Source organism: Dendrobates tinctorius, unplaced genomic scaffold, assembly GCF_039654945.1.
Source record: "Dendrobates tinctorius isolate UK_male_01 unplaced genomic scaffold, ASM3965494v1 ptg000384l, whole genome shotgun sequence".
NCBI lineage: Eukaryota > Metazoa > Chordata > Amphibia > Anura > Dendrobatidae > Dendrobates > Dendrobates tinctorius.
The window spans coordinates 258,804-285,029 of record NW_027362050.1 but is presented as its reverse complement, the minus strand read 5'-3'; the positions used below and the strand labels follow the sequence as shown (position 1 = coordinate 285,029).

Below are 26,226 nucleotides of genomic sequence, written 5' to 3'. Positions count from 1 at the left end.
CAAAGGCAAGATGAAACTACTTATCTTTTCCATCGCGGTGTTCAGCAAAGCACTGCTATACAAAGCCTCCCATACTCTCAATGCGTTTCTTCCTTTTCTGGGATCATCAGGAGAGATCAGATACAAGTCTTCATGGCAAAAATTCAATGTCCAAATGAATGAGGCCTGAGATTGCAATTGATCGCTGTGTTAAACTTGGCAATGTAGCCGTGTACGGGCGGTGGTTCTGGCAATGTAGCCGTGTACGGGCGGTGGTTCTGGCAATGTAGCCGTGTACGGGCGGTGGTTCTGGCAATGTAGCCGTGTACGGGCGGTGGTTCTGGCAATGTAGCCGTGTACGGGCGGTGGTTCTGGCAATGTAGCCGTGTACGGGCGGTGGTTCTGGCAATGTAGCCGTGTACGGGCGGTTGTTCTGGCAATGTAGCCGTGTACATGAAAACCAAATACTGTCCTGCGAGTGAAGGTCCTTCTCACAGCTACTCTATTAGGAAATAGGGAGGGGCACAATAGGTATAAAGTGCTCGTCATATACTGTCCGGCCATCATTATAATAAATAGCAGCATTTCAATAAAGCTGCATGATCCGGTCACCAGCCAGTACCAGTACAGTTACCAAGTGCTAGTGGATGCATGGAGGATGTGGAGACTGATGAGTGGGAAGGACCAGATTCTAAGAGAAATTTAGGATGATGGAACAGGGAAGAGTTAGGAAGAGTTAGATTAGTGAAGTAAGTTAATAGGCATGTCTAAAGACATATGTTCATATGTTTTTAAAACACACTTAAAATGTGAGGACTAGTTATCAATGAGATCGTCCAGGGTAGTGCATTCCAGAAAACTGGCCCAGCACGGAAGTCTTGGAGACTGAAGTGGAAGGTTTGGATAATGGATGATGCATGTCTTAGATCGGTGATGGACAGAGATGTAGGGTGGTGCACAACTGTGAAGCACTTTGTGGGTGAGAAATAAGATTATATTGTATTTTGTAGCGAATGGGTAACCAGTGCAATGACTGGCACTGGGTGGAGACATGAGTGAAGCAGCTGGACCCTGGCTGCCGCGTTCAGGATGGATTGGAGAGGAGAAAGTTTGGTTAGAGGGAGACCGATCAGTAGAGAGTTGCAATAGTCCAGATGAGAATAAATAAAAGTGACAGAGTTTTTGCAGTTTCTAAGGTAAGAATAAGGCCGGTTTATTCCTATCAGTTTGCTTAGAGACGAAATATTAATCTTCAGACTTGATGCAGAGGTGAACTTTAAATCTCATGTTGTTCAACCTCTAGTTAAATTGTGAACTCCTCATTTGTGAATGATTCAGCAATATTCCTAACAATGCTCATATTTATTTGTGCAAGCTATTTCTAGTCATAACAAGCCTTGAAGTATCACTGCTAAAGCACCCAAGATACCAAAGAACGGCACAAACAAGACGAATCTAAAACTCGAAACTCATGTTCTACTCTAAAAATGAAGAATGGCCGTAATCTTGAGCGCCTTAAAGGATTATTCCCATGTGCATGGATGATTGGCGGGGGTGCTGGGGGTTGGCACTGCTTGTAAAAAAAAAACCAAAAAAAACCCCCAAATTATAATATACTGATTAAAATTCTAGTCTTTACTGTGATATTAACACTTTCGTATGTTTATAGCTCTTTGCCTAAGTGATTGACTAACTCTACCATCTTCCACCAGTGGTCAAACAATGCACTGTGCTTACTAGCGCCATTCTATTGAGCTTGTAAGCACGGTTTTGAAGCTGGCCGGGAATGCTAGAGCACTGCTAATCCCGGCCAGTGTTAGTGCAGTGTGTACAAGCTGGACAGCAGCAGTGGTCTGTTTCCTAGGCAATAAGGTGTAACAAAAAAGTCTTACAGGGGTTTCCAGGATTTAGAATGGGTCATCAATGTCTAATTGGTGGGGTTGCGACACCCGATGTCATTCCTGGTGTCTGCGGCATCCATAACTGCACAGCACAGCTCTGTTAACTGTTTAATGGCGGGGGCCAGGTGCCGAAAATCTGCCCCTTATTAAAAATGAAGATGGGGTTGATAGGCAATACGCAGCTGCTATTCCATAGAGGCGTAGACGGATCCGTAACTGAGCGGTTCTGGCTTCTGCCGACAACGGGAACGGCTGATTGGCGGGGGGTCCTGGGTGTCGCACCCCCACCCATCAGACATTACCTTTAAGGATATGTCATCAATGTTAAAGTCCTGGACTGTTCCTTTAATATCTGAAAATTTTGCTAAGCAGTAAATTGCTGTAAATATCAAGGTGGGCGATCTCTGTTTAGCTGGGCAGAAGGACTGCGGATGTGCGGTGATTGCGTGTTCTGTTTTCTGTACCGTAAAGTATTATTCATCACACCTCGAATTTATCATTTAATGGGTTTTCAATTTTTTTTTTTCTCTTTTCTTTCTAGATATAATTAATTGTTTTACAAAAGACTGGATTGCGTCAAGTAAGAAATTATCTATCATCTTTCAAGGAAACCCCGTCGTGTCGAAAATGGTCTCTGATCTACAGGCATGATGTTCAGATTATTAATATTTATGGAAAAATTTCAGTAAAGCGTCTTTTATTCACTGAAATCCCTGATGTTTATATGTAGGAGTCCGGTGGGCCGGCCTACTAGTGAATACCAGTCTTTCTAGTATGACTGTGTATGCCCAGGCAGCTGTCAATCACTAGTAGCACCGCCCACTGGACTCCTGCATATAAATACCAGGGATTTCAATGAATAAAATGCAAGTTTTATTGATTTTAGTCTGTCGATCTGATCAGCTCCTCCTGCTCTATAACATCCTGCCTGCGGGTCAGAGACCATTGTCACCTTGACACTGTTTCTTTAATCCTAAATGTTGATGTTCCTCCTTTTCTTGGGTTTTCTTATTTGGGCTAATGCACCTTAATGCACCTTGTCTTTCTTTTCTACCACTTTCACACATCAGTATTTGCAAACCAAAATCAGGACTGGTTCCAAAAAAAAAAAAAAAAAAAATGCAACTCTCCCCTGGGTATTTTTTTTTTTTTTTTCCTAAGGTCAGGTTCCACTCCTAATTTTGACTTGTTTACACTGAAGGAAAATAATGAATAAAATCCTCCCTTGTGATAGTATTCTACGTTTATTCTGTATTTTAATCTGATTTTTCCTGTGTATACAGGCCAGCCTCCTTCGGTTCCATATGTGGAGATTATTGAACAGCCAAAACAGCGAGGGATGAGATTTCGGTACAAGTGCGAGGGTCGTTCTGCTGGAAGCATTCCTGGGGAGCGAAGTACAGATACAACTAAAACGCATCCCACTATTAAGGTCAGTACTTACTCAATGTTTGGCACCTTTCTGCCTATGCACAGTGCACACAGAAAGCTTCCTATCACTGGTGGGGGTGGGGTTATACAGAGCTCATGAAGGACTACATGGCATCAGATTTACTAGTCCTCTTTTTATCAAAGCTTCAGCAAGCAGCCTATCACTGGAATCAGGGTCTCCGCCCCTGCATCTTGCTACACTCAGATTGGGTGGCAAAAACCTTTTCACAGATTCCCTTTAAAGCCTCCATACATGTTAGATAAGTCTGCCAACTGACTGAAGCAGGATGGTACCACAATTTAATGCTTATGGGGGTCTCCTAATTGTCCTCGAATAGATTGTTGTTGGACATAAAGATCGAGACGTTAGAATTTAATCTGGTGGAGAGAAGTCACCGGGGACCTACCCATCGGACAGCATTGAATCACTTACTGGGAGGCAGTGATCGGAATGCTGAGCTTTGTGTAGCCCTGCCCACACCTCTGATTGGCAGCTTGGTCACAAGTGTACACAGGAAGCTGCCAATCAGTGGTGGGGGCGGGGTTAAACAGATTAGCTGGACTTCCTGGCACATGACACCTAGTCCTCCAGTGATAATTTCCTCCTGATAAAACACTGATGGTATTGAAACTTAAGCAACCTGGTGAGAAAGTGACACCTCTCTGTAGTCAGGGTCTCTGCCCCAGCATTACATAGCAAAACATAGTGACAGATTCCCTTTTAAATATGTATCCAATATTTTTCACAAGACTGATAGTTAAAATTAGAAATTGCGGCATATCAACCAGTGTTTAGGCGTATGATACAAGCTTGACGAACTAGGATAGGTTCACGTTTTGTAAGTCGTACGCCAAAGTGAGTTGATGAAAGAGAAGAAAAAAAAAAATCACTAGTGTCAACCTACCACAGGAGCGAGCGGTCGATCAGTGAGCTAGTCCGCCCACTGTACTGACGAGGCCACAGTCAGAAACTGCGAATATTCTAGTATATTAAAATATGATTAATATTCGGGTCTTCTACAAGGAAAGTATTTCCTAGGACAATATGTGATCGGTGGAAGCACATTATAAAGGTTTATTAGAATTTATATTTCAAATTGAGCCTTTTTTTTTTTTTTTTTTACGCCAGGTAAACAATTACCAAGGTCCAGCCCGGATAAGGATATCTCTGGTTACGAAAGATGCGCCCCATAAACCGCACCCTCATGAACTTGTCGGGAAGGATTGCAAAGATGGTTATTATGAGGCCGACCTGTCGCCTGACCGTAATATTCACAGGTAATTATTAACGTGACCGTTTGGGAAAGCCAATGTGCACTGGATCGCTCCTGTGCAGCCTTCACGGAGAGGATGTAACAAGCATCGCGAGAAAACAAACAACAAAAATATTATTATTATTATTATTATTATTACATTGAAGGAACTTGTCTTTTTTGTGGTTTGTGTTAGTTACATGCAGCATCTTCGTGTTTTTGCATTAATATATTTTGAATCCAGTTTCCAGAATTTGGGAATTCAGTGCGTGAAAAAGAGGGAAGTGGAAGAAGCCATCGCTCAGCGAATTCGGACCCATAATAACCCATTTAACGGTAACCTATAAGTAGGCATACTCGTCTTGCCGTACGATCCCATTTATGCCGCTGTTAAGTTTGTGATATATATTAATACTTTTTTTTTTTTTTTTTTTTTTTTTTTTTTTTTTTGTAGTCTCCCCGGAAGATCTGAAGTCTGAGTATGACCTGAATACCGTCTGCCTTTGCTTTCAAGTTTACACACCTGACCAAAGCGGAGGGCTCGCCCCACTCGGTCCATTTGTGGTTTCTCAGCCCATCTACGACAACAGTAAGTCCCCTGCTCAAGGCTAGTGATGAGCGACCGTGCTGGGATAAGGTGTTATCTGAGCATGCTCGGGTGCTAACAGAGTGACTTCAGCGTGCTCGAATAATATGTTTGAGTCCCTACGGCTGCATCATCCCGCATTAACAGAATTGCAAAAAAATAAAAAAAGGACTTTTTACAAAAGCGTATCTAATGATGGCAAAAAACATACTAAAAATATAGCTGTTATTATGTGACCGTGATTTGCTTTTCACTGGTGGTACAGTGGTGTTTTACTTCTGCGTTTTTATTGTATCGTCTCGTAGGAGCTCCTAACACTGCCGAACTGAAGATTTGCAGAGTTAACAAGAATTCCGGAAGTTGCTTGGGAGGCGATGAGATATTTTTACTATGTGATAAAGTGCAAAAAGGTACCGTGTCGTCTAGACCTGCAAATGTCCTTTTGCTGTTGTGTTTCCATAGAAGTACTTTCTTTTATACTTTTAGAATTCCGTTCCTATTGTTGTATTATTTGGGTGTAATTCTTAAGTCTGCAGCCTGGTAGACAACTGACCTTGGGCACTAACCCCTGAAAAATAGTAGGCTTTATACTTTTCAAAGGCACTCTCTTATTGATTGCTTATTTGCATATCCGTTGTCATTATGATATCAGTGGAGGGTCCAAAACCCAGCAAAGCCCACCAATTAGCTTTTGGCTGCTGTGGTGGTTGCCAGATATAAGCAATGTATGGGGTGGAAGACTGCAGCTCTGTCTTCTGCTGTGTAATGGACCTTATATTCAATTGTCCTCCAACAGAAAAATTAGTTTTAGGCTATTTTATTATACTCACAAGCGGTATTTTTAACCCCTTAACCCCCAAGGGTGGTTTGCACGTTCATGACCGGGCCAATTTTTACAATTCTGACCACTGTCCCTTTATGAGGTCATAACCCTGAAACGCTTCCATGGATCCCGGTGATTCTGACATTGTTTTCTCGTGACATATTGTACTTCATGTTAGCGGTAAAATTTCATTCAAATAACTTGCGTTTATATGTGAAAAAAAAACAAACGGAAATTTGGTGAAAATTTTTAAAATTTCGCAATTTTCCAACTTTGACTTTTTATGCCCTTAAATCACAGAGATACGGCACACAAAAAACTTAACTAAAATTTCCCACATGTTTACTTTACATCAGCACAATTTTGGAACCAAAATTTTTTTTTTTGTTAGGAAGTTATAAGGGTTAAAAGTTGACCAGCAATTTCTCATTTTTGCAACACCATTTTATTTTTACGGACCACATCACATTTGAAGCCACTTTGAGGGGTCTATATGATAGAAAATACCCAAAAGTGACACCATTCTAAAAACTGCACCCCTTAAGGTACTAAAAACCACATTCTAGAAGTTTATTAACCCTTCAGGTGCGTCACAGGAATTTTTTGAATATTTAAAAAAAAAAAATGAACATAACCTTTTTTCACAAAAAAAAATACTTCAGAATCAATTTTTTTTATTTTACCAAGGGTAACAGGAGAAATTGGACTGCAAAAGTTATTGTGCAGTTTGTCCTGAGTACGCTGACACCTGATATGTGGGGGGGAACCACTGTTTCGGCGCATGGCAGAGCTCAGAAGGGAAGGAGCGCCGTTTGACTTTTTCAATGCAAAATTGGCTGGAATTCAGATCGGACGCCATGTCGCGTTTGGAGAGCCCCTGATGTACCTAAACAGTGGAAACCCCCCACAAGTGACCCCATTTTGGAAGCTAGACCCCCCAAGGAACTTGTCTAGATATGTGGTGAGAACTTTGAACCCACAAGGGCTTCACAGAAGTTTATAACGTACAGCGGTACAATTAAAAAATCATATTTTTTCCACAAAAATGATCTTTTCACCCCCAATTTTTATTTTCCCAAGGGTAACAGGACCCTAAAAGTTATTGTGCAATTTGTCCTGAGTACGCTGATACATATGTGGGTGTAAACGACTATTTGGGCGCATGGCAGAGCTCAGAAGGGAAGCAGCGTCGTTTGACTTTTTTGTCTGAAATTGAGATCGGACACCATGTCGCTATTGGAAAACCCCTGATGTACCAAAACAGTGGAAACCCCCCCACAAATTACACCATTTTGGAAACTAGACCCCCCAAGGAAATTATCTAGATGTGTGGTGAGCACTTTGAACCCCCAAAGGGCTTCACAGCCCGGGCGTGAAAATAAAAAAATCATTTTTTTCCACAAAATGATATTTTTGCCCCCAATTTTATATTTTCGCAAGGGTAACAGGAGAAATTGGACCCCAAAAGTTGTTTTGCAATTTCTCCTGAGTAAGCTGATACCCCATATGTAGGGGTAAAACACTGTTTGGGCGCATGGCAGAGCTTGGAAGGGAAGGAGCGCCGTTTGACTTTTTCAACGCAGAATTGGCTGGAATTGAGATCAGACGCCATGCTGCATTTGGAGAGCACCTGATGTGCCCAAACAGTGGAAACCCCCCAATTATAACTCCAACCCTAACCCTAATCTCAGCCCTAACCCCAGTCCTAACCCTAATGGGAAAATGGAAATAAATACATTTTCTTTTAATTTTATTATTTTTCCCTAACTAAGGGGGTGATAACGGGGGGGGGGTTTGATTTACTATTTATAGCGGGTTTTTATGTTTGGCAGCTGTCACACGCTAAAAGACGCTTTTTATTGTAAAAATAGTTTTTGCATCACCATTAGAGTTGAGCGATACCGTCCGATACTTCAAAGTATCGGATTGGAATGGATCGGCCGATCTTAAAAAAAAAAAAAAAAAAAGTATCGGTATCGCTGATTCCGATACCGGAAGTCCCATTCAAGTCTATGGGACTTTCGGTATCGGAATAAGAAAAACCCTATTTTTGCCTTGTACAGCCTCTCTGGGGTCTGTACGGGCCTTTCGGGGGGCTGTGCTGGCCTGCCAGGGGGTCTGTGCAGGCTCCGGTGGTCTGTGCCGGCCTGCCGGGGGGCTGTGACGGCCTGCCGGGGGGGCTGTGCAGGCTCCGGTGGTCTGTGCCGGCCTGCCGGTGGTCTGTGCAGGCTCCGGGGGGCTATATGTAGTATATATGTAGTATGTATGTTGCATGCATGTAGTATATATGTAGTATGAATGTAGCATGTATGTAGCATGTAGCATGTATGTAGCATGCATGTAGTATGAATGTAGCATGTATGTAGCATGTAGCATGTATGTAGCATGCATGTAGTATGCATGTTGCATGTAGTATATATGTAGTATGTATGTTACATGTAGTATATATGTAGCATGTATGTAGCATGTAATTTTTTTTTTTTTTTTTTTTTACATTCAACACATTAGCCGGATGATGGGACTACTACTGTCCCATCATTGGCTAATGTGTCAATCACTGTCATGGTAGCAGGCATTGCCCGATGGGACTTGTAGTCCCATCGGACGATGCCTGCACAGACCCCCGAAGCCTGCACAGACCACCGGCAGGCCGGCACAGACCACCGGAGCCTGCACAGCCCCCCGGCAGGCCGGAAGAGACCCCCGGAAGGCCCGAAATGACGGCGCATCATGATGCGCACACACCGCGCATCATGATGACGTCAGGCTGTCAATCAACTTTGAACTTCCGATTCCGATACCGACATCCGATATTGAAAAAATATCGGATGTCGGTATCTGAATTCCGATACAGCAAGTATCTGCCGATACCCGATACTTGCGGTATCGGAATGTTCAACACTAATCACCACATATTGAGGGCTATAATTTTTCCATATTTTGACCCACCGAGTCATGTGAGGTCTTATTTTTTGCGGGACGAGTTGGCGTTTTTATTGGTATCATGCTCGGGCACGTGACATCTTTTGATCGCTTTTTATTCCAATTTTTGGGACGCAGAATGAACAAAAACCAGCGTTTTCCCGTCTCCCATGACGGCACACATGAGAGAGGGGATCAGGACAGGAACCCTACTGAAGATAAAAGGGGTGGTACCTCTCCCTCGCTTCAGTTGGGTTTCCTGTCCTGACAGGGACCCATGTACTGAAGATCACGTACCTGCCGCTCTCTCATGCCGGCGTGAAAGAACAGGCAGGGTCCTGGGCGCCGTGCGACGGGAGAGGGAAGCGACGTCCGCGGACCACCGGGGGCTCAGCGTCCGAGCGGGGGCAGAAGCAGCACGGCCTGGGGTCCTGGGGCTCTGCCGTGGCTGCTGCGCCGCCCTCTCCCCCTCTGGCGCATCCTGGAGCACGGAGAAAGCAGAGGGCCGCTTCCGGGTCGCGCCCCTCTGACGTCACACGCAGGGCACGCTGGGAAGGGGCGTGCCCTCGTGACGTCGGGAGGCGGCGCCAGGATCCAAGATGGCGGCGCCCATAGGAAAAAAATGCCGGCCGGCAAGATAAGATCCCGGCAGCATGGTGGGGGGAGGGGCTGTGGGGATAACCGGAGGAGGCGGAGAGTGCAGTGGATCTCCCTTACATAAGGGGGATGACCACAGAAGACGCACTCATGCCCAAGGCTTCATGATTGAAGTGGGGAAAGATGAGCAGCAGCGTCAGCAGCAAGAGCTCTCGCCAGATGCCAGGCCGGGCCGCCAGCATACCAGGAGCAGCCGCTCGAGTGGTGGGAGCGGCAGTAGTAAACGCGACCGGCATGACTCTTGAGACGTCCAGAGGAAACGTCACGAGTGCATCTGAGGAGCCTCCGAGATCGGTACCCCTGATTGACAGCGGTGGTGAGTGATCTACGTGAATGTCACTCTTATGGTAACGGGGTTCCTTTTTTCTCTGTTTGATCACTAGGGGTCAAGGAAGGCCAGCAGCAAAACCAAAAATAGAGAAGGCACCCTATGCAAACACCCGCTGGCAGATCAGTGGCAGAAAGACCTCTGCGCTGACTGTATAAATAAAACTATACAGGAGGAAACCCCTGATTTGGTAACCAGCCTTAAGGCGTTAATACAGCATGAGGTGAAAGGTTCCCTAAAGGCAGCCCTTAAAAAGAAGGATAAAAGAGGTCATAGAAGGGATTCTGATTCAGAGGCCTTGCCAGGGCAGAAGGGGCGGGATAGATCCTTGTCCCCCTCCACCTCCTCTTCCTCTACTCAGTCCTCAGAATCCTCCTCGGACAGCGATATAGGCGACCGTCCATGTTTCCCAACGGAGGACGTGGAAAAGCTGGTCAAAGCTATCAGGGCTACAATGGGCCTTAAAGAGGAAAAGACTCCCAAATCATTAGAGGATGTAATGTTTGGAGGAAAGGAAAAAACGCACCTTCCCTGTAAAAGATAAAATAAAGGCCCTAATTGACAGGGAATGGAAAAAACTTGAGAGGTCAGGGGGCTTACCTTCTACATCAGAAAGAAGGTACCCTTTTGAACAAAAGGATTCAGAGACCTGGGAAAAAGTCCCAAAAATTGATGGGGCCGTAGCCAAATTCTCAAAAAAGGTATCTCTGCCATTAGAGGACTCGGGCATGTTGAAAGACCCACTTGATAAAAAAGCAGATGATTTCCTAAAACATATATGGGAAGCTTCAGCAGGTGGATTAAAGCCAGCGATAGCTGGTACCTGTACCGCTCGTGCCCTCATGGTCTGGCTACAACAAATAGAAGACCAGATCAAGGATAGAGTTCCTAGGGACGAAATTCTGTCTAATCTGACACTGGTGCACGGAGCAGCGGCTTTCCTAGCGGATTCCGCAAGATTGACAGCTAGAGCAGCAAGCCTGTCAAATGCAGCAAGACGACCCCTGTGGCTTAAAGGGTGTCCCGGAGATTTACCATCAAAACATAGGTTATATTCCATTCCATGCGATGGCCAATTCCTCTTCGGAAAAAAACTAGAAGAGATTTTGGAACATGCGGGGGATAGGAAGAAAAGCTTTCCCTGATTTCCGGGAGAACCTAAAAAGCAGCCCTTTCGGAGGAGGAGATTTAACAAGGTTCGTCCCCCGGGAGATAGAAAAGGCTGGGACTTTAAAGAAAGAAGAGGAGTGGGCTATATGTTTAAAGGGCCCTCCACTTCCTCCAAAATATCTCCCCAATTACATCGGGCCGGAGGTAGGGGGAAGGCTCTCTCTCTTCCTTCCCGCCTGGGCAAATATCTCTCCCAGTACATGGGTCCTAAACATAATAAAGGACGGTTTAAAAATAAAATTCATCCGTCCGCCCAGGCATACCTTCATAATGACACCCAGAAGGAAAGCCCAAGAGCAACAGCTGGCCCTGGAGATGGAAGTCTTGGGACTAGTGAAAAAACAAGTCCTACAGGAAGTCCAAGTGCAAGAAGAAGGAAAGGGGGTTCTACAGTCATGGCCAAAAGTTTAGAGAATGACACACATATTATATTTTCACATGATCTGCTGGCCTCTGGTTTTTATGTGTGTTAGATGTTTTTATCACATACAGAAATATAATTGCAATCATATTATGAGTAACAAAAGGTTATATTAACAGAATGAGTTAATGCAGCAAGTCAATAATTGCAGTGTTGACCCTTCTTCTTCAGGACCTCAGCAATTCTCCCTGGCATGCTCTCAATCAACTTCTGGATCAAATCCTGACTGATAGCAGTCCATTCTTGCAAAATCAATGCTTTTATTTTGTCTGAATTTGAAGGTTTTTGTTTGTCCACCCGTCTCTTGATGATTGACCACAAGTTCTCAATGGGATTAAGATCTGGGGAGTTTCCAGGCCATGGTCCCAAAATCTCTATGTTTTGTTCCCTGAGCCATTTAGTTATCACCTTTGCTTTATGGCAAAGTGCTCCATCATGTTGAAAAAGGCATTGTTGATCGCCAAACTGCTCTTGGACGGTTGGGAGAAGTTGCTCTTGGAGGACATTCTGGAACCATTCTTTATTCATGGCTGTGTTTTTAGGCGAGACTGAGAGAGAGCCCATTCCCTTGGCTGAGAAGCAACCCCACACATGAATGGTTTCAGGATGCTTGACAGTTGGCATGAGACAAGACTGGTGGTAGCGCTCACCTGGTCTTCTCCGAATAAGCCGTTTTCCAGATGTCCCAAACAATCGAAAAGGGGATTCATCAGAGAAAATGACTTTACCCCAGTCCTCAGCAGTCCACTCCATGTACCTCTTGCAGAATATCAGTGTGTCCATGATGTTTTTTCTGGAGAGAAGTGGCTTCTTTGCTGCCCTCCTTGAGACCAGGCCTTGCTCCAAGAGTCTCCGACTCACAGTGCGTGCAGATGCACTCACACCTACCTGCTGCCATTCCTGAGCAAGCTCTGCACTGCTGGTAGCCCGATCCCGCAGCTGAAACACTTTTAAGAGACGGTCCTGGCGCTTGCTGGTCTTTCTTGGGCGCCCTGGAGCCTTTTTGGCAACAAGGGAACCTCTCTCCTTGAAGTTCTTGATGATGCGATAGATTGTTGACTGAGGTGCAATCTTTCTAGCTGCGATACTCTTCCTTGTTAGGCCATTTTTGTGCAGTGCAATGATGACTGCACGTGTTTCTTTAGAGATAACCATGGTTAACAGAAGAGAAACAATGATGCCAAGCACCAGCCTCCTTTTAAAGTGTCCAGTGGTGTCATTCTTACTTAATCATGACAGATTGATCTCCAGCCCTGTCCTCATCAACACCCACACCTGTGTTAATGGAGCAATCACTGAAACGATGTTAGCTGGTCCTTTTAAGGCAGGGCTGCAATGATGTTGAAATGTGTTTTGGGGGATAAAGTTCATTTTCTAGGCAAATATTGACTTTGCAAGTAATTGCTGTTAAGCTGATCACTCTTTATAACATTCTGGAGTATATGCAAATTGCCATTAGAAAAAATGAAGCAGTAGACTTTGTAAAAATTAATATTTGTGTCATTCTCTAAACTTTTTGGCCTTGACTGTACTCCCCCCTCTTCTTAATACAAAAACCAGACGGCTCTTGGAGAACCATTGTCAACCTGAGGAGACTCAATCAGTGGGTAGACAATTGCTCCTTCAAAATGGAGTCAATCAACACGGCCACAAAGATCCTGTTCCAGCATTGCCTCATGGCAGTGATAGACTTAAAAGATGCCTACTATCACATCCCAATTCATCGGGAGTATCAAAAATATTTGAGAGTAGCGCTCTATGTCCAGGGGCAGGTGAAACACTACCAATACGCAGCCCTTCCATTTGGCCTGTCAACAGCCCCCAGAGTATTCACCAAAGTGATGGCCGAAGTAAAAGTCTTTTCTTCATTCCAGGGACATAGTGATCGTCCCATACCTAGACGACTTTCTTGTAATAGGGAGGTCAGAGTCCCACTGCGCACATCAAGTGAAGGAAGTGATGGCAATTCTAGTAGGACTAGGATGGATAGTAAACATCCCCAAGTCAAGGATAACACCAGTAAAAGAGCAATCCTTCCTAGGGTTGATATTGGACTCCGAGCAACAACGCTGCCTCCTACCAGAGAGCAAAGTGACCAAGATAAGAGGCCTAGCTCGCACAGCAATACAAAGACCAAATATGACACTGAGGAACGCAATGTCCCTTTTAGGCTCACTGACATCATGCATCCCGCAGTAGCATGGGCACAGTACCACATAAGGCAACTACAGTGGGAAGTTCTGTCAGCGCAGAAACAATTAAAAGGACATTTAGAAGGCAAACTATGTCTCTCAGTGGCTGTAAGAGATTCCCTGCTCTGGTGGACTGTAGAAAAGATAAGAGCTGGTGTCCCGTGGCAAAAACCAGTCGAGGACATCATTACAGCAGACGCGAGTGCCACAGGATGGGGAGCACGCCTGAGATCCCACTCAATACAGGGGACCTGGTCCTCGCTAGAAAAGGATCATGGTTCAAATGTAAAAGAACTATGGGCAGTGGAAAAAGCCGTGAAACATTTCCTTCCTTTACTTCGGGGCCGCCACACCCGAGTCATGACGGACAATCAAGCAGTAGTAGCCTACATCAATCACCAAGGGGGAACGAGATCTAGGGGCCTCATGCAAATATCGGATCTACTCTTCCAGCTAGCTGAACAACATCGGTTATCCATCACAGCACTGCACATAAAGGGGGCAGAAAATATACAGGCAGACTTCCTGAGTCGCAGGCACCTAAGACAAGGGGAATGGTCCCTAAACCCCAAGTCTTCCAACAAATAGTTCAGGCCTGGGGCAAACCAGAAATAGACCTGTTCGCTACCGCACACAACCGGAAGGTCAGGAAGTTCTGCTCACTAAATCCAAGGGAAAACCCCTTCGCAGTAGATGCCCTACAAATACCCTGGAAGTTCATCCTGGTCTATGCATTTCCCCCGATAACAATGATCCCAGTAGTGGTCAGGAAAATCAGGGAGGATCGAGCGAGAATAATTCTTATAGTTCCGTTTTGGCCGAGGAGGCCTTGGTTCTCCCTTCTGAGACTCATGTCGGTGACAGATCCATGGATATTACCGGAGATTCAAGACCTGCTTTCCCAGGGACCAGTGGTCCACTCTCATGTGAAAGGCTTCCATCTAGCAGCCTGGAATTTGAGAGGGCGCTACTGAGTCGCCAGGGATTCTCTCCAGGGTTAGTCTCCACCCTGTTAAAAGGTAAGGAAACCTATAACATCCCAAATCTACGGTAGAACGTGGAAAAAGTTCCTAGACTTCCTGGGGGAACCCTTGGGGGATGTAGCGCCAGTGGGACCTATCCTAGAATTCTTACTGTCGGGGCTGCAACTGGGGTTAGCCACTAACACACTCAAAGTCCAAGTCTCAGCTTTGGGGGCCCTATATAACTGCAACTTAGCAGCCAATAGGTGGGTGTCCCGATTCATAAAGTCCTGTGGCAGGTCAAGGCCGGTCATTATCCCAAAGATACCACCCTGGGACCTCAACCTAGTCTTAAGGTACTGTCACACTTAGCGATGTACCAGCAATCCCGACCAGCGATATGACGCGGTCAGGATCGCTGGTACATCGCTAAGTGGTCGCTAGTGAGCTGCCACACAGGCAGATCTCACTAGCGACACCGATGGGGACGGGGGTCGCTACTTACCTGTCAGACGAGGCGATCCTGATGTCCTCCCGCCCGGCTCCACGCGTCGCTCGTCCTCACAGCAGGAAGCAGATGACGAGAAACAGTCCTGAACGTTCTCGCGCGATCAGCGATGGACAGCGGGGGAGCCGGTCGGAGGTAAGTATCACACATAGCGATATCGCTAGCAATATCGCTATAACGTCACAAGTTATAGCGATATCTCTTAGTGTGACATGCCCTTTAGAGGCTTTAACCAAAGATCCCTTTGAACCACTGCTAGAGCTGACACCAAAGCTACTTAAACTTAAAACTGTCTTACTAGTAGCCTTAACATCAGCCCGAAGAGTGAGTGACCTACAAGCTCTATCTATATGTCCTCCATATACACAGATCTTGGATGACCGAGTGGTTCTAAGACCAGACCCGGCCTATCTCCCCAAGGTAGTCCAAAAGTTTCATAGGACTCAGGAGATCTCCTTGCCATCTTTCTGTAACAATCCTAGAAACCCTGGGGAGCAAAAGTTCCATACATTAGATGTAAGAAGAGCCATAGTACAATATATGTCAGTAACTAGTCAGTGGAGGAAAGATCAGTCCCTTTTTGTAGCTTTTCAGGGTAGTAGGAAAGGGCACGGGGTAGCTAAGAGTACCATTGCCAGATGGATCAAGGAGGCCATTATGTTATCCTACTCCGCAAGTGGCGCTCCGGTTCCAGAAGGCATCAAGGCTCACTCCACCAGAGCCGTGGCTACCTCCTGGGCAGAGAAGGCTGAGGTATCGATTGAGCAGATTTGTAAAGCCGCTACTTTGTCCTCACCGTCAACCTTTTTTAAGCACTACCGACTTGACCTATCTTCCTCTACTGACCTAACCTTTGGTAGAAGGGTGCTTCAAGCAGTGGTCCCTCACTAAGGTGTCTTATTCTACAAAAGTCTCTCATGTGTGCCGTTATGGAGACGAGAAAACACCAAGGTTACTTAGCGGTAGCCGGTTTTTCCGGAGCCCATGACGGCACCTGTATATTCCCCCCCTCCCCCCCTTTTCACTTCTTTGGTGTGCACTATAGTTTGGGTGCTTTTTTTTTAGTTAGATATAATGTGGTGATAGTTTTACCATGTGTACTAACCCAGGGGGCCTCTCATGCTCTGTAAACCAACTGAAGCGAGGGAGAGGTACCGCCCCTTTATCTTCAGTAGGGTTCCTGTCCTGACTGGGCGGATCCCCTCTCATGTGTGCCGTCATGGGCTCCGGAAAAACCGGCTACCGGTAAGTAACCTTGGTGTTTCATGAATTTCTTTTGGGGGGTGCGTTTACACCGTTCCGAGTGCGGTAAAATTGATAAAGCGGTTTTATTCTTCGGGTCAGTACGGTTACAGCGATACCTCACTTAGGTCGTTTTTTTATGTTTTGGCGCTTTTATGAAATGAAAACAATTTTATATAAAAAATGATTATTTTTGCATCGCTTTATTCTGCGAGCTATAACTTTTTTATTTTTTTGCTGATGATGCTGGGTGGCGGCTCCTTTTTTTTCAGGACAAGATGACATTTTCAGCGGTACCATGGATATTTATATGCGTCTTTTTGATCGCGCGTTATTGCACTTTGTTTGGCGGTATAATAAATCATTATTTTTTGCTTAGTTTTTTATTTTTTTATTTTTTAAGGGGTTCACTTAAGGGCTTAACTAGTGGGACAGTTTAATAGGGCGGGTCGTTATGGACGCGGCGATACCAAATATGTGTACTGTTGTTGTTTTTTTTGTTTTTTTTTCCAAAAATGAATTTATTAGGGAATATTTTTTTTTAATTTATTTGGCGATTTTTAATTATTTTTACACCTTTTTTTTTTTTTTTCAACTTTATTACATTGTTCCAGGGGGGACATACCTGTCCTGTGACAGATCGCTGATCTGTCACATCATAGATCACTGTGACAGATCAGCGATCTGTCACAGGCACTGCACAGGCTTCCTCATGCCTGCACTTTGCAGGCACTGAGGAAGCCAGCTCCCTGCAGGCCCCCGAAGGTCCCCGTCGCCATCTTGGATTTGGGGACCTGCAGGGATGGAGGCCCCCGCAGCAGCGCTGCACATTGCGCTGCTGTGGAGGGCTCTGGGAAGCACAGAGGGAGCCTCCTCCCTGTCGATGCTTCCCTTTAACCCCCGGTACACCGCAATCATGTTTGATCGCGGTGTGCAAGGGGTTAATGTGTCGGGGGTGGTCCGTGACCGCCCCTGACACATTGTGCCGGGTGTCAGCTGTGATAATCACGTGGGCGCCGCTGATCGCTGTGACGTACTATTCCGTCCCTGGGAATTAAGTCCTAGGGCACATGGACGGGATAGTAGTGTTTTACGCAAATGCATAAAAAGTAGTCTCTTTATATGTTCTTCAAATACATATATCCACTTAAATACCAATGCATCCGTGATTTAACACAATGTATGATGCTGGCTTAGGCTCTTGTGCCTGCCATGACTGTACTTCTGTGAAAAGCAACTTGTGGCTGGACCTCATAGGAGGCTATGATTTTTTATTTTACTATATACTAAGATGGTCACAAAATATGCACCATTATAAGACGCACCCCAAATTTTGGGGTGTAAAATAGAAAAAAAATGTTTTTAAATAAAATGGTGGTGATCCTTATAATAAATTATAAGGGAAGCTTACTTGGGGGCAGCAGCAGTGGAGCAGGGTCACAGGAGCCAGGGTTGTCGGTGGCAGCAGCAGTGGGGCAATGTGGGCCATGTAGTCTCAGAAGGGGGTCCCTGATTCAGGTGGTCAGTGGCAGGAGGAGTGGGGCGATGCTGCAGGCCCTGTTCTCTCAGAAGATGTTGGTGCCGGTGAGCGGAGGTCCCCTCTCCCGTACATATCTCTGCGGTTGGCCTCGGAAAAATAGCTGCCGGAGGCGGCACATGCACAGATTGAGATGTGGTATCCCAAGATCTCAGTCTGCACATGCGCCACCTCCGGCAGCTATTTTACCGCAGCCCACAAGCTACTTGCCTTGAATCCAGGATCCTTTCTGTTCTTCAGAACAGAGTGTTGTGTTTTTTTTTTTTTTTTTTTTTTTTTTTTTAAATCTTGTTCATTGTCTGTTTCTAGCCAATCCTTCATTCTATCTGCGGTGATGAATCTCTTAGGCAAGGAATGAAGTGCTTACAAGCTTTCTCAAATTGAGCTTGTAAGCTCTGCTCTGAAACTGACTAGATCCTGGATTTGGACAACTTTATTGCAGCTGCACTTTCTCTATCGCTTCATTGGGGGACACAGAAACCATGGGTGTATGCTGCTGCCACTATGAGGCTGACACTATGCAAATAAAAGTTAGCTCCTCCTCCACAGTATACACCCCACCAACAGGAAGTAAGATATCCAGTTTAGCTTAGTGTCAGTAGGAGGTGGACACGGGTCTTTCATTAGACCCATATCTACCTCAGTGTGCGTCGTTTTTCTTGCAGGTTCCGGAGGGATGCAGAGTGAATAGTCACATCTGTAGTCCCACAAAGAGACTATGAGTACGGCGTGTACTGCCACCCCGTATCCTCATAGCGCTCCACGGCAGGACCAAGAGCCTAGCACGGGCGCTCAGCACATATGGTCCTCGCCCCCCCGTCTCCCACCCACCCACTCACCTACCAGAGCCTGTCGGTTGGATGAGGCGCGGACATCATTCTGACGGATCAGACAGCGTTGGATTTTAACGGTACTCAGCAAACGGATCACAGATGGGCCCCCGAGTCGCGTCCTCAGCAGCTTCATACGGATGCGGTGCACCACAGAGCGGTCGCTGTGGCAGGGCTGCGGGACCTCTGTGCCACCCCTCGCCTCCCGGCGGCTGCCACATTTACGCCAGGACCCGGCTTCACAGCTCTTCCCTCTCATCTTTAGGCGACCTTCCCTCCCGCCTGGCTAGCGGCGGTCCTCGGGAGCGGTTGCCGCGGCAGGGCTCCGAGGCCTCCGGTCCGACCCGCGCTGACAGGCGGCCGCTGCGGTTAATTTAGGCCTCGGCTTCAGTTGCGGCCTTGTCCTGCGTCGCGGCCACGCCCCCCGCCTTCAGTCATAGACGGGCTTCTTTCCCGCCCGTTTTAGGCCCGCCCACCGGCCCTTCCCTGGCTAGCCTCGTCTATTACAGTGGGCGGTGCCATCTTCTCTCTAGGCGATTAGCTCCGCCCATCTTCCCTGGGAGCGCGCTCCTTTTCTTCTCCCCTCAGGCTGCCGCCATTTTTTTCTTCAGCCTGTCAGCGGACTCCTTTCTCCTCTGCTGGGGCCTGCAAGCCGGACGAGCCATGTAGCATCTCTTACTGGGGGTATAACCGGACCATGAGTAGCTCTGCATCTGCAGAATGACACCTCTGCCATTCTATCCCCCAACCTTCCGGCATTACTTCAGGGACCTTACTTCATTATGTCTATCCCTAAGTCTGTTCGTGCTCGTCCTCCGGCTCCCACTTGCACTTTAGTCAAGTTCTTAACGTGCAATCGTACTCTGCCTAGACTGCAGCAATCCCATTCAGTCCGTCGCCGCCCGGGAGCCATCTATTGCGTCACGTGGGAGTGAACCCCCCATTCCTGGCTGGGCTTCTTCTCTATCACAATCAGTGGCAGAACTCACCAGGGTGTCTCAGTCCCTAGTGGCCGTTCTTGATAAGTTGCCCCTGGACACTTCTGCAGGATCCAGCAGGTTACAAGAGGCCCAATCTAAGCCAGCCAGCATAAGCCGCAAAAGGCCCAGGCAGGATCTCCTGCCGGAATCCTCCACTCCCCCCCCCCCCCCCCCCCCCCCATCTCACCGCACAGTCCTTCCCAGCAGTCTAGTCAGGCGAGGCGTTTTCAGACGCGCCGTCCGAACAGATTTTACAGCTGGATTCGGACCATGACGCGGACATAAAGGTTATGGTACAGAACCTCATTGCAGCGATTAACCACCCCTTCGAAATCACAGACTCCCCTGCGAAATCCTCAGATCAGGAGGTTCGTTCAGACGGCAGAAACACCTTCCAAGGTCTTCACTTCGCACTCTGAGTTGGGCCAGCACCCTGCCAGGGAAAGAGAAAATCCGACCAGGCGCTTTCAAAGAGGGAAGCGCCTCAGCGTGCTGTATTCATTTTCTCAAGAGCTCACCGACAACTGGTCGGCTTCCCCCTCTGTTATCGCTCCCGTGTCATAGTAACATAGTTGGAGACTTTAAGTCCATCTAGTTCAACCCATATCCTATCCTAACTTGCCCTAACATGTTGATCCAGAGGAAGGCAAAAAAAACCCATGTGGCAAACAGTAAGCTTCACATTGGGGAAAAAAAATTCCTTCCCGACTCCCCATACGGCAATCAGACTAGCTCCCTGGATCAACGCAATATTAAGGAAACTAGTGTATATACCCTGTAATATTATACTTTTCAAGAAAGGCATCCAGTCCCTTCTTAAATTTTAGTAGGGAATCACTCATTACAACATCATATGGCAGAGAGTTCCATAGTCTCACTGCTCTTACAGTAAAGAATCCGCGTCTGTGAGTATGCTTAAACCTTCTTTCCTCCAGACGTAGAGGATGCCCCCTTGTCCCCGTCACAGGTCTAAGAGTAAAAAGATCATTAGAAACGTCTTTGTACTGTCCCCGCATATATTTATACATTGTAATAAGATCACCCCTAAGCCTTCGATTCTCCAAACTAAATAACCCCAAGTGTAATAACCTGTCTTGGTATTGCAGACCCCCTAGTTCCCTAATAACCTTGTTCACTCTTCTCTGCACCCGCTCCAGTTCAGCTATGTCTTTCTTATACACCGGAGACCAGAACTGTACACAGTATTCTAAGTGTGGTCGCACTAGTGACTTATATAAAGGTAAAATTATGTTCTCCTCATGAGAATCTATGCCTCTTTTAATGCATCCCATTATTTTATTTGCCTTTGCAGCAGCTGCCTGACACTGGCCACTAAGTGTGAGTTTGTCGTCCACCCATACACCCAGGTCTTTTTCAGTGACAGTTTTGCCCAGTGTTTTACAATTAAGCACATAATTATACATCTTATTCGTTCTACCCAAGTGCATGACCTTACATTTATCCCCATTAAAGCTCATTTGCCATTTATCAGCCCAAGATTCTAGTTTACATTATTCCTCCTGTAATATAAAATTGTCCTCCTCTGTATTGATTACCCTGCAGAGTTTAGTGTCATCTGTCCAGAGTATCTAACAACATGGTCTTTCCGATTTCAGGTGTGGCATCTCTAAAGGATTCTAACAGGATCATAGAATCTTTAGCAAAGTCAGCATTCGAAGCGGCTGCGACGGTGCTAATCCTGGCCTTCGCTTCCACTTGGGTAGCAAAGGCCATAACTACTTGGGCAGAGGATCTCTGCCAGGGCATTCTGGATAGAGCCCAACCAGAGCGATTGGCCGAGCTAGCCAACCAGATCTCCCATGCTGGGGTTTATCTGGTCTCGGCCTCCTTGGATGCCGCGTCCTGCGCTGCTCAAGCGTCCAGCAACGTGGTTGCAATCCGGAGTATAATTTCGCTCAAAGCTTGGCAGGCGGATTGGTCTTCAAAAAGTCCCTTACCAATCTGCCTTTTCAGGGAGTGCGTCTTTTCGGATCCAAGCTGGACCAGACTATTAAGACGCCACTGGAGACACAAGCTCTCTTCTCCCTCAGTCCAAGCCTCGTAGACCCCCTCAAGGCGTCAGTTTCTGCCCTTTCGGTCTTCCCGCCGCTTCGCGATGGCAGAATACTCTTCCAACCAACAAAGGCTGCAAGTACGCCAGGATAGTAACAAGGTCTCCTTTAGGCCCCACTCCCTCCTGGCGATCTCGCCCAAGGCAGATCCTCCAGGTCCAGAACTGGACGGTCCACATCAGCATGACTATCAACGAAACCCGAGGCGCCTTCCCAACTGGGCGGTCGACTTCTTTTTCTTCTCAGACTTCTGGCTTGCCTCAGTAGAAGACTCTTGGGTCAGGGAGGTTGTATCCTCAGGATACAAGATAAAGTTCGCTTCTTGGCCCCGGACCCTACCTTAGTTCCGGGTTTTCTTTGCATCCATCGCCTCCCTCCTTAGTTCCGGGGTGATCATGCCCATTCCCGAGTCAGAATGTTTCACATGGTTTTAGTCAAACCTGTTTGAAATACTGAAAAAATGGCGGTGCGGTCCAGCCATCCTGGACCTCAAGTTACTGAACAACAGAGTCCGCCTACGACATTTCAGGATAGAGTCTCTTCGTTCAGTAATCGCTTCCATGGAAGCGCAGTAAATCATGTGCTCAATAGACATTCAAGATGCCCTTCTGCATGTTCCCATCTTTTCCGGGCATCAGAGATCCCTGTGTTTCGCGATTCACCTGGACCACTACCAGTTTGTCGCCCTGCCGTTCAGTCTCGAAAGATCAGAGGTCTCGTCCTCTTTCCGTACCTCGACGACATTCTGATCAAAGCTCTGTCTTTTCACCAGTCTCGCCAAAGTCATACCATCGTTTCCGACACCCTGTCCAACTTCGGGTGGCTTGTCAACAAAAAAGAAGTCCTGCCTTGTTCCGACACAACGTCTTGTGTTTCTAGGCCTATCGTTCGACACCCGTCGATCGAGAATTTTTCTTCCACAAGAAAAGATATCTCTGCGGCGAGATGTACGATCACTGCAGATCACACGGTCTCCATCTCTCCAGTCAGCCATGAAAGTCTTAGGAAAGATGGTGGCGACGGCCGAAGCGGTTCCCTTTGCCGAATTTCACCCAACACCGCTTCAACAGACCATCCTGTCTCGGTGGAACAGGTCTGTCCTTTCCCTAGATTGGCCAATTCTCCTTTCGCCCCGGGTCAAGCAATCCCTCAGTTGGGGGCTGACGTCACCTCTCATTTCTCTGGGCAGGTCATTCCTCTCGATTCACTAGCAGTTTGTGATAACGGATGCCAGTCCTCTCGGCTGGGGTGCAGTGTTTCGCAATCACACTGTTCAGGGTCGGTGGTTGACTCAAAAGACAACCCTGCCCATCAACGTCCTCGAGATAAGGGCAATTTATCTATCTCTCACTGGGAAAGGCTCCTCAGCGGTCGGCAATCCGAATTCAGACAGACAATGCCACAGCGGTGGCATATGTCTATCACCAAGGGGGAACACGAAGTTCCTCAGCTAGCGTTAGTGTCCAAGATTCTTCACTGGGCACAGGTATCAGTCCCAGCGATTTCTGCGGTGCACATTCCCGGCGTGGACAACTGGGCCGCCGATTTTCTCAGCCGCGAGGGTCTCGCAGCGGGAGAGTGGTCCTTACATCCGGGCATCTTTCATCAGTTTTGCCGTCGTTTGGGGACTCCAGACGTACATCTGCTGGCATCTCCCCTGAAAGGGAAAGTCCCACAGTTCGTATCCAGGGCCCGAGATCCTCTCGCAGTGGGCGCCGATGCTCTGACCACTCCCTGGTCTCAGTTCAAGCTCCCCTACCTGTTCCCTCCCCGTCCTCTTCTTCCCAAGCTGTTGAAGAAAATCAAGGCGTTAGGGGTCCCAGTCATCCTCATCGCTCCGGATTGGCCCAGAGGATCTTGGTTCGCGGACATCGTCAACCTGCTCGCGGACGCCCGCTGGAAGCTTCCAGACAGAGCAGATCTGCTGTCTCAGGGTCCGATTTGCCACCCCAATTCTCGGCCGCTCAATTTAACGGCGTGGCTGTTGAGACCGCGGTTCTGAAATGGTCAGGTTTTTCGGATCCGGTTATTCACACCATGATCCGGGCTAGAAAGCCTTTGTCTTCCAAAATTTATTATCGTATGTGGAAGGCCTATTTCACTTGGTGCGAGGCCAATGACATTCCGCCCATGTCCTTTTCACTCCCTTCTGTCCTGGCGTTCCTCCAGACAGGCCTTGATATGGGCCTTGCCCTCAGCTCTTTAAAAGGTCAAGTCTCGGCGCTTTCCATTCTGTTCCAGAAGACGTTGGCCTCCCTTCCGCAGGTCAAGACCTTTCTTCAGGGAGTGGCTCATGCGGCACCTCCGTACCGCGCGACTGTGGATCCATGGGATCTTAGTCTGGTTCTGCAAGGTCCACCCTTCCAACCTCTCAGGGAAGTTTTTGCTATCCCTTCTCTCATGGAAAGTAGTGTTCTTGGTGGCCATCACCTCCATCCGGCGCGTGTCGGAATTGGCGGCCCTTTCATGTCGCTCCCCTTTCTTGGTACTCCACCAGGATAAGGTGGTCCTGTGGCCTCCGCCCTCTTTCCTTCCTAAGGTGGTGTCCACTTTCCACCTGTATGAGGATGTTGTTCTCCCGTCCTTTTGTCCGGGTCCAACTCATCCTCTTCAACGCTCCTTGAACAAGCTAGACCTGGTCAGGGCGATGAAAGTCTACCTCGCTAGGACGACTCCCTTGCGGAAGACAGACTCTCTTCGTCATTCCAGATGGTGCGCCGGAAAGGTCAGCCGGCCTCCAATGCTACTATTGCTCGCTGGATCAGATCAGCAAATTTGGAAGCCTACCGGGTCAAGCATCGAGTGGTCCCTCCTGGAATTAGAGCCCACTCTACCCGGGCAGTGGGTGCCTCCTTGTCGGTGCACCACAGAGCTTCCGCGTTGCAGCTTTGCAAAGCTGCAACCTGGTCTTCTGTTCACACGTTTGTGAAATTCTACAGGGGCCACACCTATGCTTTGGCGGATGCCAGCCTACGTAGAAGGATCATGCAGGCAGCGGTGGTGAGTCCGCTGACCTGATGGAAGTTTGCTTTCCCTCCCCAGGGACTGCTTTGGGACGTCCCATGGTTTCTGTGTCCCCCAATGAAGCGATAGAGAAAACAGGATTTTTGGGATGCTTACCGTAAAATCTGTTTCTCGGAGCCTTCATTGGGGGACACAGCACCCTCCCATGTTCTGCAACGCCTGTTATTTGCTATGTGTCTTATGATTACAGTTGAGTTGTCTGTTCTCTATTCTGTTGTTTCTCCTACTGCTTTCTCACTAACTGGATATCTTACTTCCTGTCGGTGAGGTGTATACTGCGGAGGAGGAGCTAATTTTTGTATTTGCATAGTGTCAGCCTCCTAGTGGCAGCAGCATACACCCATGGTTTCTGTGTCCCCCAATGTAGGCTCCAAGAAACAGATTTTACGGTAAGCAACCCAAAAATCCTGTTTTTCTGGTGTGCAGAGGCACGAGCTGTCCTCTTCCAGTGTGCAGAGGCCGAGCTGCACCTGCTTGCAGAATGTGAGAACGCACAGTACAGCCCAGTGGTGCAACCATACCGGGATCCTGAACTGTCAGAGGAATATGTTTAATGTCGTTGATCAATTTGCAGGAAACAAATGTTAAAAAATAAAAGATAACTAGTTCTTGTTTTAACTTCCCAGAAGACATTGAGGTTGTGTTCATACATGGAAATTGGGAAGCACGAGGGTCATTTTCCCAAGCAGATGTTCACAGGCAGGTAGCCATAGTCTTCAAGACACCCGCCTACCAGGATCCAGAAATCCGGCACCCTGTGAAAGTCCAGATGCAGTTGAGAAGGCCATCTGACAAAGAAGTCAGTGAACCGATGGAGTTCCAATATGTCCCATATGAAGGTATGTTGGCTCACACTGCCAGAGATTCTCTCATCCGTGAAAATTGGGCAGATTATGCTAATGTCACCGTGATGAAACCAATTGACCTGATTAGCAATACCACAAAGAAACGTAGAAAATTAAAAAACAGAAATCATATAGGGTTCCTAATATCAACGTTTAAAAGTGGATGCTCATGGATGAATGGTAGACCATTCGAGAGAAACTGCATACCGAATCACAAGGAAAAACCCGAATTTAATGGTCAATAGTGCAAATATATAAAAATAATAAAAATAAAAAAAATTATTTTAAATATAAGAAATTCTTGAAACAATAATATTTAAAATACCTTTATTGTATAATAGTGGTACATATATATAAAAAAGCAATGTGTGCTCAAATTAATTAAAATATATACCAATATAGGTTTAATAGACAACATACACAACGGTCCACATATGTAAGATAATGTAATTACACCTTTTTAAAATAGTTGTCCAATAAAAGAGTGACAAGAAATATATAAAGAGCCAAAACAATTATGTAGGCTTAAACAAAGTGTCAGTATATTCAATGAAAAACTGCAA

The 26,226-nt window shown here is 46.8% G+C and overlaps 1 protein-coding gene across 2 annotated transcripts in view; it reads left to right on the top strand.

The window, feature by feature from the left end:
* The window catches only part of RELA (RELA proto-oncogene, NF-kB subunit), a 51,459-nt gene that overhangs the window by 12,575 nt on the left and 12,658 nt on the right, over positions 1 to 26,226 (top strand). Inside the window, exons 2-8 of one of the 2 annotated variants that reach the window (XM_073563238.1) lie at positions 2,422 to 2,460; positions 3,164 to 3,312; positions 4,441 to 4,589; positions 4,809 to 4,900; positions 5,019 to 5,153; positions 5,456 to 5,560; positions 25,448 to 25,657. In XM_073563238.1, the coding sequence (XP_073419339.1) occupies positions 2,422 to 2,460; positions 3,164 to 3,312; positions 4,441 to 4,589; positions 4,809 to 4,900; positions 5,019 to 5,153; positions 5,456 to 5,560; positions 25,448 to 25,657 (879 nt within the window). Of the gene's footprint in view, positions 1 to 2,421; positions 2,461 to 3,163; positions 3,313 to 4,440; positions 4,590 to 4,808; positions 4,901 to 5,018; positions 5,154 to 5,455; positions 5,561 to 25,444; positions 25,658 to 26,226 lie in introns of both variants that reach the window. The other variant, XM_073563237.1, reaches the window with a different exon arrangement.